This window comes from Camarhynchus parvulus, chromosome Z (genome assembly GCF_901933205.1).
Source record: "Camarhynchus parvulus chromosome Z, STF_HiC, whole genome shotgun sequence".
In the NCBI taxonomy this organism is placed as follows: Eukaryota; Metazoa; Chordata; class Aves; order Passeriformes; family Thraupidae; genus Camarhynchus; species Camarhynchus parvulus.
In genome coordinates this window covers 43,430,468-43,444,460 of record NC_044601.1, presented here as the reverse complement: position 1 = coordinate 43,444,460, position 13,993 = coordinate 43,430,468, and the positions used below count along the sequence as shown (strand labels likewise).

Genomic DNA, 13,993 nt, shown 5'->3' with positions numbered 1-13,993 from the left:
CTGCAACTCTAGTTTGACAGAAAACATCTTGCAATTAACCTGTCATTATAGCAAAATTAACATTCATCATTACAAAATAGGGATTTGTGACCTTTTTTAAAACAGCAGAACAGAGTGTATTTTCTAAAAGAACAAATTTTCAGGACCATTTTTAAGCAGTATTTGACAAAGGTAGTGATTAGCTTAAACAGGCACTTGTTATTCTGTCACATTTGAAAACCTTCTGCAGTTTTGCAGCCCTACCTATTTTTTTTCTCTTGCCAGACTTTGAGAGCAGGGTAAGGAATTACTTGTTTTTTACCAGAAGTCAATATCAAATGAATACTTTCAAGGGCATATTCATTGTATCTTCAGAGACAATATCAGCTAAAGATCTTTTCTTGATCTTGTTCACTCTCCAAACAATGGCAATTTCTGAGAACAACAAAGAAAAAGTTTGGGGTATTGCATTGCATTGAGCAAGAGAAGTACAGAGTTGAGAATTGAAATCTTCTCTAGAAAAGTTACAGGCCAGTTTACTGGCCTGTAAATCAAGCCAGTGCAGTGCAGTGTATGGCTGCAGCAGGAAAATAAAAGACAACCTGTTCAAATCACTAAACTATATTTTCGTTATATGCCCAAAATGTTCACTGCGTTAAAGTGGTTTGCAAATGGCACGTGGTTGGGATAAGGATAGCAATCTTGCTGACAGATTTGCACACATATGCATAAAATATGTGTGTATGCAAACATCCATACACAAAAACTGGCTAAAATCCAGGCTTGCAAAAGCTTTTTTTTTGCCCCTGAACTGATTTGTTCTTTTGTGTGCAGCTTTATAGTGAGTGAGGTTTATTATAAATCTGTTAGTGTTTGGAAAATATCCCACAGAACTTAAAATCACAATTAGCTCTGAATTAGGCATCTCAGTAATGACTGAAATCTTTTCTTCCACTGCACAAAGTTATCAAATTTCCTCTGAAAAGTTCAAGGAGACGCTAGTTTATTTTTAGCCAATCTTTCTTGCGTGTAAGAAAATTCTAATAATTTTGCAGCATTGGTATCCTAAAAGAATTCTTTGTATTCTTTGAACTTCATCATGATAGAGCACACTACATGCTCATAAAGAAGCTGAGAGATGAGCCCTCAAGCATGCTGTGGATAGAGAAGTCTTCAAGAGGAATATAAACACCTGACTCAGAGGAATGCTGGTGTCACTGATTCTGTAGGGAGAGATGCTGCCGTAGAACAGGCAGAGAGCTGGGACCAAGGCAGTACAGAGCAGATACAATAGGGGAGGACAAGGAAGCAAGAAATAAATGTCAAAAAAGCAGAGGCCATGCAGCTACAGAACTAAACTCACAGGGAGTGGGAGACGTGTGACATGCATATGCATGATGCAAACAAAATTTCACAACAGCACAGCCTTAAAAAACCCACTATGGATTATGGACTTAAAAGTCTAGGGTCAGAAAATCCACTTCAGGGAGTGTGGTCCCCTTTTCTCCTCCTTAAAGGTAATGCTGGTGTGAAGCTAGATACGTCTCTGGGCGGAAGATCTGGCAGATGCCAAGCTGTTCTTTCAGATAGCGGGTGTAGTATAGCATTAGACCTGCACATGAGGGTAATTCAGCTGCAAAGAGGCAAGTAAATGTTAAGGAGACAGGTGAGCTGTGCTAATTTACAATCACTGCTAGTGCTGGTATAAGAAAGGCTCTGGAGGGCCAGTTGCACCCAAGGAAACAAGAAGGAACAATGGAAGAAGTTATTACAATGGAGATGTTAAAGGACAGAACCTGGAAAAGACTACTCCTGGATACATGCCTTGCATTAAGTCCTTTCTAATTCTATGTGACCCTGTTACAAGAAACATGCATGAATGAATTGGGGTTTTTCCCTGTTGCTAGCTGGTTTTTAGTAAAGCCTAAGAAAAGAACAAGCAGTTTTCAGTACAGTGTGTGACAGAATGTATAAATCAAAACAAAATTCTATCTAGAGGCCATGACACATGTATCTATCATATTCTTCTGTAACTGAGTCCAACACAACTCACCATTATGCCACCAAGAGGAATCCAAGGTTGATATATCTCTTTATTTTGCACCTCTTTTTTTCTTTTTCTTTTTCTTTTTTTTCTGGGCAAGGTGGCATGGGGAAGAGGGGAGTTGGTTGGTTGGTTGGTTGGTTGGTTGGTTGGTTGGCTGGAGTTTTTTGTTTAGTGTTGTTTGAGCTCTTGATTTTTGGATCACCATAAACTATTTCACATTGAGATTTGTGTTCCTGGTGGCTGGTTCTTGCTAGAGGTGGGATGTGAACAGGGTAAAAAAAGAGGAAGTGGTGACTGGAACAATACCAGAATGGCACTGTTTACAAGCTCAGTAGGCTCTTTGTAATTCACAGGACAGATTGATGTCCAGCCCACCAGATCCAGAAATCTGAAAAGAGAATGTATGTCATGCTGCTTACTGTGCCAGGAAGGGCTGTTTGGTGCTGTTCCACACCTTCATCTGTGGCTTCCATTTTGTGACTTTATTGCTGTTGTTTTTTTTGTTGTTTTTTTCTTTATATAGCAGCATGATTGTTTTGCAGGGGCCTCTCACATTAAAAAAAAAAGCACTGTATTACTATATGCTGCCTGTCAAAAGTGCCTCTATCATACATAAGGGCACAGCAAAACAAATAAAAAACCCTAGAAGTATAAATTCCTGGTGGAGAAAGGAAGTGGACACACTGCATAAACACATCAGTACTTCCTCCCTTTCAGCAATATGAAAAAAAATCCAAAGCAAAACTGGCAACTCTGTCAGCAAAAGAAGTGTCTATTCCCATAAATCTGTAATGCTCAGAAAACGTAAAGCCGTTGATTGCACAAGTCGCTCCTCCCATAGCTTTAGCAATGTGTTACTGCCATGACTCAGTCTCTACTTCCAGCATATTTCCTGTTTCTTTGCATATAGTTCATACTCATTCCCACTCATTTAGTAAATTTTTTTCTTGCTGCTGCTGTTATGTGCTTTTTCTGTTTGTTTGTGTTCACTGCAGGGCTGGCACCAGTTGCCTGTGTCTGAAGAGCTGCTAAAATGTTTATGAATGAGACACCACACATAGTAAGCAAGGCCCAGTGGGAAGCCCAGCAATATGAAATACAGAACATACTGGTTTATTCTTCTCCAGCTTGTTTCCAGGTTAAATCACTTTGTTCTTCAGCATCCCATCTGTTAAAAAGGATTATGAACTCACTAAGATAGGTTTACCTGTTTTAAAAAATATTGCAATTTAGAAAACTAAGTAGAAGTTCACTAGGAGAGGAAAGTGATAATGTAGAGTGGTCGAGGTGGAAATAGATACCAACAATGACACATTGATACACAGCAGCAGTGGGAGCACACAGCATTTGTCCCGGGTGCCTGTGCTCAGGTATGCTGCTGCAGTCAGCTGGTCCACCCCTGGGCCACACATCACTGCTGCTGCCCTGGATGGCACAGCCTAAATGCTCAGGTAACAGGACCACAACCTTTTCCTAATGTCCAGTCTGAACTTCTCCTGATGCAGCTTCATTCCATTTCCCCCTATGCTGTACTGACCACCAAAGAGAGGAGATTAGCACCTCTCACTTCACTGCCCACATTGAGGAAATTGTAGGCTGCCCTGAGGTCACCTCAGCCTTTTCTTCTCCAAGCTGAGGAAACCAAGGGGCCTCAGTCGTGCCATTGAGAATTTTCCCCATCTTTGTCACACTCTTGTGGACACTCTAATAGTTCCATGTTCTTTTATTGTGGCACCCAGAGCTGCCCCCAGCACTCGAGGTGAGGCTGCCCCAGTGCAGAGCACAGCAGGACAATCCCCTCCCTTGCCTGGCTGGCCATGCTGTGCCTGATGCCCCAAGGACACGAGTGGCCCTCCTGGCTGCCAGGACACTGTTGGCTCATGTTCAGCTTGCCACCAACCCAAACCCCTCAGATCCCCCCAAGCCTCTCTCATTGTCAAATCTACATGTACATCCAGGATTACCCTATCCCAAGTGGAGAATCCTGCAACTGATCTTGTCTAGTATCCAATGGTTGGTAGTTGCCCAAATTTCTAATCTACTCACATCTCTCTGCAGAATCTCTCTACCCTCAAGGGAGTCCACAACTTTTCCTAGTGTAGTAAAATCACCACACCAGTTTAATGTGCATTTGATCCCTGCATCCAGATCTTTTAATAAAAACATTATAGAGCGCTGGTGCTAAAATGGAGCCCTGAGGAACCTCTGGTCCCTGGCTGCCAGCCTGATGTAACAACATTTACCAAAACCCTTTGAGCCTGACCCACCAGCCAGTTACTCAGATAATGTATTATGGACTCAACTAGCTGTGTGCCAGGCAGATTATCCAGCAGGGTACCATGGCAGACAGAACAAAAAGCTCTGTAAAATAAAACCAGTCCACATTTACTGGCTTCCCTTGGTCACCTAGAGTTACTTTGACATAAAAGAAAATTCAACTGGTCAAACAGGACTTTTCCCTTGTGAACCCATGTTCACTGTAATGACTGCATTTTCTCTCAAGCAGTGTTTTTCAGTAACTCCCAGAAAAACCTTCCCTATGATTTTACCACGTGCTGCAGTGAAAATGGCAGGCCTATAACTTCCAGAGTTTTCTTTTTATCCTTCTTGAAAACTGGGGCAAATTTCCAGATTCCAGCTGACTGGGACATCTCCAGACTCACAAGAAAAATTAAATATAATGGAGAGAGGTCTTGCCAAGTGCATCAGCCAGTTCTTCCATGGAAAGAATCCTATCCAGCCCCATACACCTGTGTGCATCCAACTGAAACAGCAAATCTCAAACAATTTCTGGATTGCCTGGGAATCTATCATTCCCCAAGTGACAGTCTTCCAACAATGGGCTCCGAGGATCCCAGCCCATCATTGGACTTGAAGACAGATGGCAAAGGTGGATCATTCTCTGCTGTGTCTGCAATTTTATTTGGACGTCAACAAGCAATGGACCAATGTTATCTCTGATCCTTTTTTTGCTGTTAACATATAAAAACCAAAAAAGCCCCTTTTGCTTTCCTGCACAGCTTGTCCTGCACAGCTTGAATTCTATCTGAGTTTTTTCTCCCCACAGAGATGAGCAGCATCTCTGTCATCCCCCCATGTCACCTTGTTTCCAAGGTTTATATGCTTTCCTTCTCCATCTAAGTTCACTGCTCAGCCTAGCCAACCTTCTGCCCCATTGGCTTGGCTTTCAACATGTTGTGTTTGGCTGCTCCTGCACTCTTAAAAGAGAGCTCTTGAAAAGAGACAAGCATATCACTCAGATAACTTTAAAGAAAAAGATTGCCAAAAGACCTTACTAACTAGCTCTTTGAACAGCCCATACTCTCCTCTTTCCCATACAAGAAGATGAGCAATTACTACTAATGGCATTTATGAAGAAAAGCAGCACATCAAATAAGGTAGATAAGGGGAAAAAGTGGGTTTTTTCCAGTCACTTCATTTTCTTATGTGTCTAGACTGAGAATCTAGCACCTCAGAACCAACTCCCACCTGAAAATAAAGAACATATATTAAATAATTTTATTTTAGCTATTTTGCCAGCTAGAGGCAAGTTTGAACAGAGTGCAGCAGGTGCCCCAGAACTCTGTTCCCAAGAATATTTAGGTCAAACAGATTAGTCTGAGCAGACCGACGATAGTGATCTTCCTTGCTTTTCTTAGTAATGATGTCCAAGATCTGAGTCCATGTGCATGAGGAGCTGGTACCTGACAGTCAGGAAGTTCACCCTGTAGAAGCCCCTGCTGCTGCAGTATGGCATAAGAAATGATCTCGAATAGTGAGCAATAAATGTTACTGGATACTTCTCAGAAGTGAGACCAGGGAGGCTGACAAGAAGCAAAATTAAATGCTACAGCAAAGACTGGCATGAGGAATATGGTTATAGTCTACCCTGGATCTTGATTAAGAAAAATTCCAGCATTTTCGGCACTAAAATGATGGCATTGTGAACTGCCCATTGTCTTATGTATTAATCACTTTGCTTAGGAGAAAGAAACAGCCTTGAAACTTGACAATAATTTGTGTTAAAGTTGCTGTACAAAGGACTCACCATGGCATGGTTTAATGCTCAAAGCAAACTGCAAAGCAGGTTGGTATCTCTAAAGGGGTGCTGACAATCCCTACTACTAGGGTGCATGCCTCTCTTGCATGAAGAAAGAGAACAGGCAGGGGAGACAAATTTACTCTCAAGCAGAGTTAAATATGAATTACAAATAATTTGGACCTTAAACAGCGTGACTCAAAGAAACCTTGAAGAGTTTCATGTGATCAACTGAGTAGAACACAGACTGAGAACAAAAGTATTGCAAAATGCTCAGCTATGGCATCTTCCATTTTGTCAAGAACTAGTAAATATAAATAGAAAAGCTATAGTTGGAGGTAAGGAAACAGGAAAAAAGCAGGAGACATTCTCATAGCAACAGCAGTTGTTTCACACAGGATGCTACCAAAACAACAGTATTGGGGTCTGCAGGAGCAAGAACCTGAGATCAGTGCAGAAGAACGGGAGCTTGAGGACAGCAAAGGGAAAGCACTGCTGCAGTGCTCTGGGATACACTGTCCCAGCAGCCTCTATGAAAGGGAGCTGCAAGCAGAAGGCAGAATACAGAATTGCACAAGGGAGGCCTTCCAGACCTGCAAGGGTGTTGCCAAAATTAGTAGTTTTCCAGTGCCTTGTCCCTTCCTGCACCAGCCTGGATACAGGAAGAATAATGAGCTGCTGCTTAGGAGTTGTAAGTGAGGCGCTAAGAGCATGCACAAGGAATCAGCACTTTGTTGCGTGCATCCCCTGCTTTTCAGGAGCTCCAGCTTAGCTGAAGTGTCCCAGCAACAAGGGGAAGTAACCTGGTTTTTGGGATGTTTATTGTTACAGGAAGTGCTGATGACAGCTCCAACAGAGCTGAAGATGAAACCTCCATCCAAACACAGGCAAAGCATCTCTCCTGTCCTGCTAGTTACTCACTGCAGCTTTATACTACACTAACACCACCACAAGAGAAACAAGAATGGCTTTATGCTGTTTCTCAGCAGCTCATGAAGAGTTTGAAGCTGGAAACTCCTTCACACCCCTGCCCTTTGCTTCCACTGAGCCCAGCAGAACATTAGACCTGAACTCCCAGAGTACATTCAAAACTTCAGGTACAGACTGAAATATTCCTCGGCTCTTAAGCAAATGAAGGTATTCTAACTGTGAATAAAATGAAATCACTTTTATTTGCTCACCTTTTGAAAACATTTTAAGAGATACACCATTGAGTTCCTGCCCTTTACCTGCATATCAATTATTCATTATTTTCATTAAAGAAAGCCAAGACATGCTATGTCCATGAGGATGAAAGAAATCTGTACTGCTCTCTTTCTCTCTGCTCCTCATACATTTTTATTTCAGATTACTTTTAATCCATATATATTTGAAGTAGGAAAATGTGTGGGTTTTATCAGCAATAAAACTTTAGGGGATTTCCCCCCCTACTGATTTTTCATAGATTTATGGATCCATAATCATTCACGTCACAGCCTAAGGGAAACGAGGCTTGAACAGGATAATAGCCCTTAAATCCCCTCCTCTAAGCACTCAGATCTTTGCTGTCAGCAAGATTAAAACGGTCAACAGCAGTCTTCATGTGTCTATAACCCACACAGAGCTTTCACAACAACTGGAGTGGTGGCTGGCAGGGAGATATATGCAGAGCCACTGCTGTGCATAATACTTCTGAGATAAAGAAGGAAGAAAACCAGGTTGCCAGCTTTTGCAGAGTTGAAAAGGACTGGTGTTAACCGCTTGATCAGGTGAATGCAAAGAGGGGAGAAGAGTAAGGAATAATATTATGTTGCAGTTTAACAGTCAGCAAGAGTTTCTTTTCCGAAAACATAAAGGCAGAGAGATGGAAGCACCAAACATCCTACCGCAGCCCAGCAAGGGGAAGGAAAAGGAAGTTGTTCATGTAGACAAGCAGAGTGGTACTTCAGCCACCACTGCCTTGAACACCCAGCCGCTACTGCAACTAGGACCTGAGGGGAATTACAACTATTATGTGGATGATGAAGATGAGGAAGATGAAGAGAAAGAAGAAGGAAATTGGCAACATGAAGATGCATTTAAGGGCGAAAGCAAGGCCTCATCATTTATTCCTTGTTCCCCTGCTCTTTCCTCTAGATCCCCGGCCACATCATCTGCTCCATCCGTGCTGAACATCAATGTTGGTGGCCAAAGTTACCGTCTCACCTACCAGGCGGTGGCCATCTACCCCAAGACCCGCCTGGGCCGCCTGGCTACCTCCACTGACCGCCGCTGCCAGCTGGGCCTGTGTGACGACTACGCTGCCCAGGTTGATGAGTACTTCTTTGACCGGGACCCAGCTGTCTTTCAGCTGGTGTACAATTTCTATGCCTCAGGGGTGCTGCAGGTGAGGGACGAGCTGTGCCCCCGCAGCTTCCTGGAGGAGCTGAGCTACTGGGGCGTGCGCCTCAAATACACACCCCGTTGCTGCCGCATCTGCTTCGAGGAGCGCCGGGACGAGCTGAGCGAGCAGCTGAAGGTGCAGCGAGAGCTGCGCTCCCAGGCAGAGGCTGAAGAGAATGAGCAGCTCTTCCGCCACATGCGCTACTATGGGCCCCAGCGCTGGCGCCTCTGGAACCTCATGGAGAAGCCCTTCTCCTCTGTCACTGCCAAAGTGATGGCAGTGGCCTCCAGCTTCTTCGTGCTCATCTCCGTGGTGGCCCTAGCACTCAACACAGTAGAGGAGATGCAGCAGGTAGACTGGAAGAGTGGGGATAGCCGGCCTGTCTTGGAGCATGTGGAGACCTTGTGCATTGCATTCTTCACATTGGAGTACCTGCTGCGCTTGGTCTCTACCCCAGACCTGCGCCGCTTTGCCAGCAGTGCCCTCAATGCAGTAGACCTCATTGCCATCCTGCCCCTCTACCTGCAGCTGCTGCTTGAATGCTTTACTGACGATGACCAGCCCCGGGGTCGGGGCTCCCAACACGAGCACGATATCGAGAAGGTGGGACGGGTGAGCAAGGTAGGACAAGTTCTTCGCATCATGCGCCTCATGCGCATCTTCCGCATCCTCAAGCTGGCCCGCCACTCCACAGGGCTGCGTGCCTTTGGCTTTACCTTGCGCCAGTGCTACCAGCAGGTGGGCTGCCTTTTGCTCTTCATTGCTATGGGCATCTTTGCCTTCTCTGCCATGGTCTACACAGTGGAGCACGATGTCTCCAGTACCAACTTCACCAGCATTCCCCATGCTTGGTGGTGGGCTGCCGTAAGTAAACACATCTTGCCTTGCTGGGTAGACAGAGACCCTCCCTTCCTTCCCCTCCCCTTACCCTCTCCTCCCAGCTGGAGTTGCTGACAGTCTTGAAAACAACAGGCTCAGATCAGTGAACATCTGCTCTGAATTCTGAGCTTACAGGACATATGCATGCCTGCGTGCACACACACACATGCACTCATTCACCTCTCTGTAAGCTTAAATCAAGACTTAATCAGGCAGGAGGTCTTGAAATTCCCATATCTCCAAATGCAGACAGTATTTTCACTTTTAAGGAAGAAGTAGTCAAAGATAGGGGAAAAAAAGTGCCATTGTCAGTGTTGCCAAGAAAATAGGGGGGAAAATGCATGCATTTGACTATCTAGTTACAGGATTTTTGTTCTTATTCTATGTGTAGGTCTTCTGCCACCCATAAAACTGCATGATGATGAGACATAGTTTATTAACTACAGTCAGATCACCCACACTTTAAAAGTGAAAGCTGTCCCAGAACTCCGGCTGTTAAAAATCCACGAGGACCAAAATAGGACCAACAGTTGTTTTACAAAAGAGATTGTGTTCTGCTGTGCTGCAGAAGATGTCTGTATTTATAGCACCCTAGCTGAAACTAGGGGGTAGCTAGACGTTGTCAATGCTGAGGGAAGGCACAGGACCCACATCTTGGCCATCCATAACCGTAAGGCTTGTCCTAGACTATTGTCACATACATTTTGTTTTGCAGCAGCTGATGCCAGCCTGCATAGTCTATTTTTGTGTGGGGCCCCAGGAGCACTTCTGACCCCGGGGCATAGCTATGGGTCTGGCTCTGTCCCAGTCGCTTCCCTGGAGAAAGAAGCTCATGCAAATAGACTGGATAGGAGTTAGAACATCTCATGCTGGTTGATCAGCACTGACACTGGATGCCCCAAGATGCATATGAGGCCCACCAGACAGTAATCCCAACCCATTCAAGGTCACTTCCCTGGCCAACCATCCTGGAGCCCAAGGTCAGTGCCTCTGGTTCAGCCATGGAAGACAAGATGTGGTGTTTTACCCCACATTTGCAGTGATTCTTCATGTGGCAGAAAAAAAGCCTTACAGACAAGCATAGATGCATACATTTATATGTGCACATGTGTATGTGTAACTGTGCTGAATATCCTTTAAGCTGGGCCATGGAAGGATGGAAAAATCAGTGAATAAAGGAAAGAAGATCCTGTAATCTGACCTTCATAGATCATCTGTAAGTGATATACAAAGGCTATGAAAACACTGGGGATTCACACATTGCTAAAATACCTTGTCTTCTGAACATGCAGGTTATATGCAAAATCTTTAGGGCTCATTTTTGCAAACTGGTGATACCATAATAACATAGATATTCCTAATAAACTTATATGGCTAGGTGAAAAAGGCCTATTTAGCTGAGCAAGTGCCTTCAAAACAGGAGCTGTATCATGCACATTGAAATTCCAAAGCATAAAACACTTTTTATAGCCTATTTGTTCTTTAGGACTGTAAATTAAAATATCTAGATCATTCAAATTTTATAAAAATGCAACAGCATTCACCAACTCACACTTGCAGGAGAAGAAGCATCCCTCCTAAACTGTTACAGGCAATGTATAAGACTATGCCAGTGGTACAGAACCTTATCACAGGATAACGTTTTTGTCCTGGCTGGTAGAGATAAACATCTTGCCTTCATCTCAGTATTTATTTTTGGAGATATTTATCCTGTATTATCATTCAAATCCAGTGACTTAATTTCCATTAAACCAAATCACTAATCCCTTTTATTCCACAGGAAGCACCAGGTGCATCCTAAAAATATGCTCACCCAGTGCTGTCTCATGAACTCTAATGTTTTCTTAATTTAAAATATCATTCTATTTACCATTTTTGAAGATGTCAAACTCTACACAATGACCTTCTGAAGACTTATTCTAGTGTTAAAGCTACAAGAGCATTACAGTGAAAGTCCTATTGTCTGTGGCTTATTTTTGTCAGAATTTTAGGTTATTGTTTAGCAGATAAACACAGTGTGTTGAGACACTGTGAAAAAAATTAAATAAAATTCACTGGCTGAAAAAGATCCCTTTCACAGACTAGAAAGTGAGAGGTGACAGCAACGTGCAAGTTTTGCCTGCCAGGAAAAAAGTAAGTTATATTTATTCAGTGTAAAAAATATAAAACATCAAAATGTGTGCAGTGAAACGAAATAAATTAGGAGTTGTTTGTCAATCTTATGTTGACTGTTTGAGAGTAGGTTTTACAAATGTAGCGTCTCCATAATCAAACATCCGTTACTTTTAATTTGAATTTTACAATGGAAGTATTTCAGTACTTGGTGTAGCACTGGACCCATAAAACAGTTCCCTCATATATCCATAGGCTAGAAAGAGAAAATTATATTGGCCGAGAAGAAAAATGTAAAGGTATGAACACACTGAGCTGGCTAAGTTTTCAGAATCATATAAAATAAATACACTAAACACCATCACTCTCAAAAAAACCCTCAAAACAAATCCAACAATCAAAGCTGAAACATTTTTAACAACACCTAAATCCTCCTTCAAAAGGAAATTCGGCAAAAATTACCCACCTGTGTGGGTACGTATTTAACACTATAACTATACATATTACACTGCAAGAAAACCTTCCAGGCTACAGTTTCTTGTAGGTATGTAATCATTAAAGGGGATTTTGTCCAGTAACTTTGAAGTCCTGGATCATTACTTCCTATAATGCAAATAGGAAAATTTATTTCGTAATTAATTGAAGGGTTTTGTGTGTTTTCCACTAGTTCCTAAAATATATATGAAAAACAAAGGTAAAACTCAAAATACAACTGACATAATAAGTCCCAAATACTGGGTTTTATCAGCACAGTGGATTTAGAAACAGGACATCTGTTCCAAGTGACATGATGAGGGAGCAGGGTTGCAGCTATCAGTGGATTTGCATGGTTAGGGAGCTACATCTATCCTCTCCCTGCAGCAAAGCAAACTCACCTTCTGGACAGCCTGGTGCAGAATTTGTCTGGGAATTCCCTCTGCAGTGCAAAAATCTAAAAATCCTCCTGGAAGGCATCAAACCACTGTCTTTCTTTACTCCATGAGAGGGTTTGTTTGTTTTTTTTTAATTAGGGATATTTTGCACAAGAAAGCTAGTAGACACATACACACACAGAGCACACACACACACACACACACACACACACACACACACACACACACACACACACAAAAAGCAGCACAGAATATTGTAGATTTACAATGCAAATTTAAAAAGAGCTAACTTTAACATTGTCCCTGATCAGTGAACGTATCTGTCTATGTACTTTGCTCGGCTAATAAGCTGTGTGTTGATTTGCCTGTAGGTCAGCATCTCTACAGTGGGATATGGAGATATGTGTCCAGAAACGCACCTTGGACGCCTGTTTGCTTTCCTCTGCATTGCTTTTGGAATAATCCTGAATGGCATGCCCATCTCCATCCTCTATAATAAGTTCTCAGACTATTACAGCAAGCTGAAGGCGTACGAGTACACAGCTCTCAAGAAAGAAAGAGGGAAGGTCGACTTTACACGGAGAGCCATGAGGAAAATATCTGAGTGCTGCGGAGAAGGTGCATCCCACCCTTTGTCACAGCAATTATAGTTTGTGCTGCTTTAGATATTGGGAGGCAACCAAGAAGCTGGAGGAGAAAGAGGAAAAACAAATCAGACGAAAGATAAATGAAAAGGGCCAAAAGTAACAAAAGTAGATGGTGAGATCTGTTTTGAAGGGGGTTGTTTTCAAAATTAAAAAGGCTCAGATTAAAACAACAGATTTTTTAAAATTCTGATAGCCTGTGAGCAGCACTTGAGTGCTCATCAACCCTTTGAAATGAATTCCTTCAAATTAAACAAGTCTCACATTAAGATCTAACCCCCTGCCAATGATTAGATTGACAATAAAGACCCACCATAATTGTACAAACAGAAAACAAATTGTTGTCATTAAGGGTCAGCCATGTTACTTCTGTCAAGGCAGTGTCAAAAATTAAACTAATAGAATACCCAATATGCTGACTACATCACTTAAATTTGTTTTACATCAGCTTTCAATTAGAGGAAAATGGCCTAGAGCACTTACCCAAATATTAGTAGCAGCTATAATCCCTAAAATGTCAGCCTCTGTTTCCATTGACAGATAGCTATACCTCATTGTTCTAATTTTATTTTCCAAATGCAGCCCTGCAAATAAGCCCTCCTATTTTCATGCCTAGTCAAGCAATGCACAGCTTTTAGCATTTCCCACCACCTCACCTCTATAATCATCTTTCAGTATGACAAGAACTAGTGAAGAATTCTGGAGCCTGAGTTGATAAATCTCATTGATCAAATCTGAAAACATTTCCAAACCCAATCCTTTTTAGGTATAGGATTAAGGGATAATTTATTTTGCAGTATTTAATGTATCTACTTATTGGATTGTTAGAATAATAGACCTGTCAAGGAACATAAGTATTAAAGCAGTAATTTTAAAATAATCAAAGGGAATACGTGGGTAGCAACTCTCAAAGATTATTCATACAAAGGATTTTATCAGCACTTCACTGTAACCAATTCTAAATATGATTTAAAATCAAGATAATTTGTCGGTACATACAGCCATTAGGGACAAAATACTGACACCTTAGCTCACCCTCAGGAGTACCTTATGTCCTAA

General features: G+C 42.3%; 1 protein-coding gene across 1 annotated transcript; it reads left to right on the top strand.

The window, feature by feature from the left end:
- Positions 1–7,822: 7,822 nt before the first annotated feature.
- KCNV2 (potassium voltage-gated channel modifier subfamily V member 2) lies at positions 7,823–12,940 on the top strand. Its single transcript, XM_030969453.1, has 2 exons — positions 7,823–9,291; positions 12,662–12,940. Exons 1-2 carry the CDS (start codon positions 7,852–7,854, stop codon positions 12,938–12,940), a joined length of 1,719 nt encoding a protein of 572 aa, XP_030825313.1. The 5' UTR covers positions 7,823–7,851.
- Positions 12,941–13,993: the final 1,053 nt, after the last annotated feature.

Bases quoted from the DNA above. Each gene is read 5' to 3' on its own strand.
- KCNV2 (XM_030969453.1), top strand. From the start codon at position 7,852: ATGTTGCAGTTTAACAGTCAGCAAGAGTTTCTTTTCCGAAAACATAAA. The intron at 9,292-12,661 runs GTAAGTAAACAC...ATTTGCCTGTAG, and splicing joins ATGCTTGGTGGTGGGCTGCC to GTCAGCATCTCTACAGTGGG.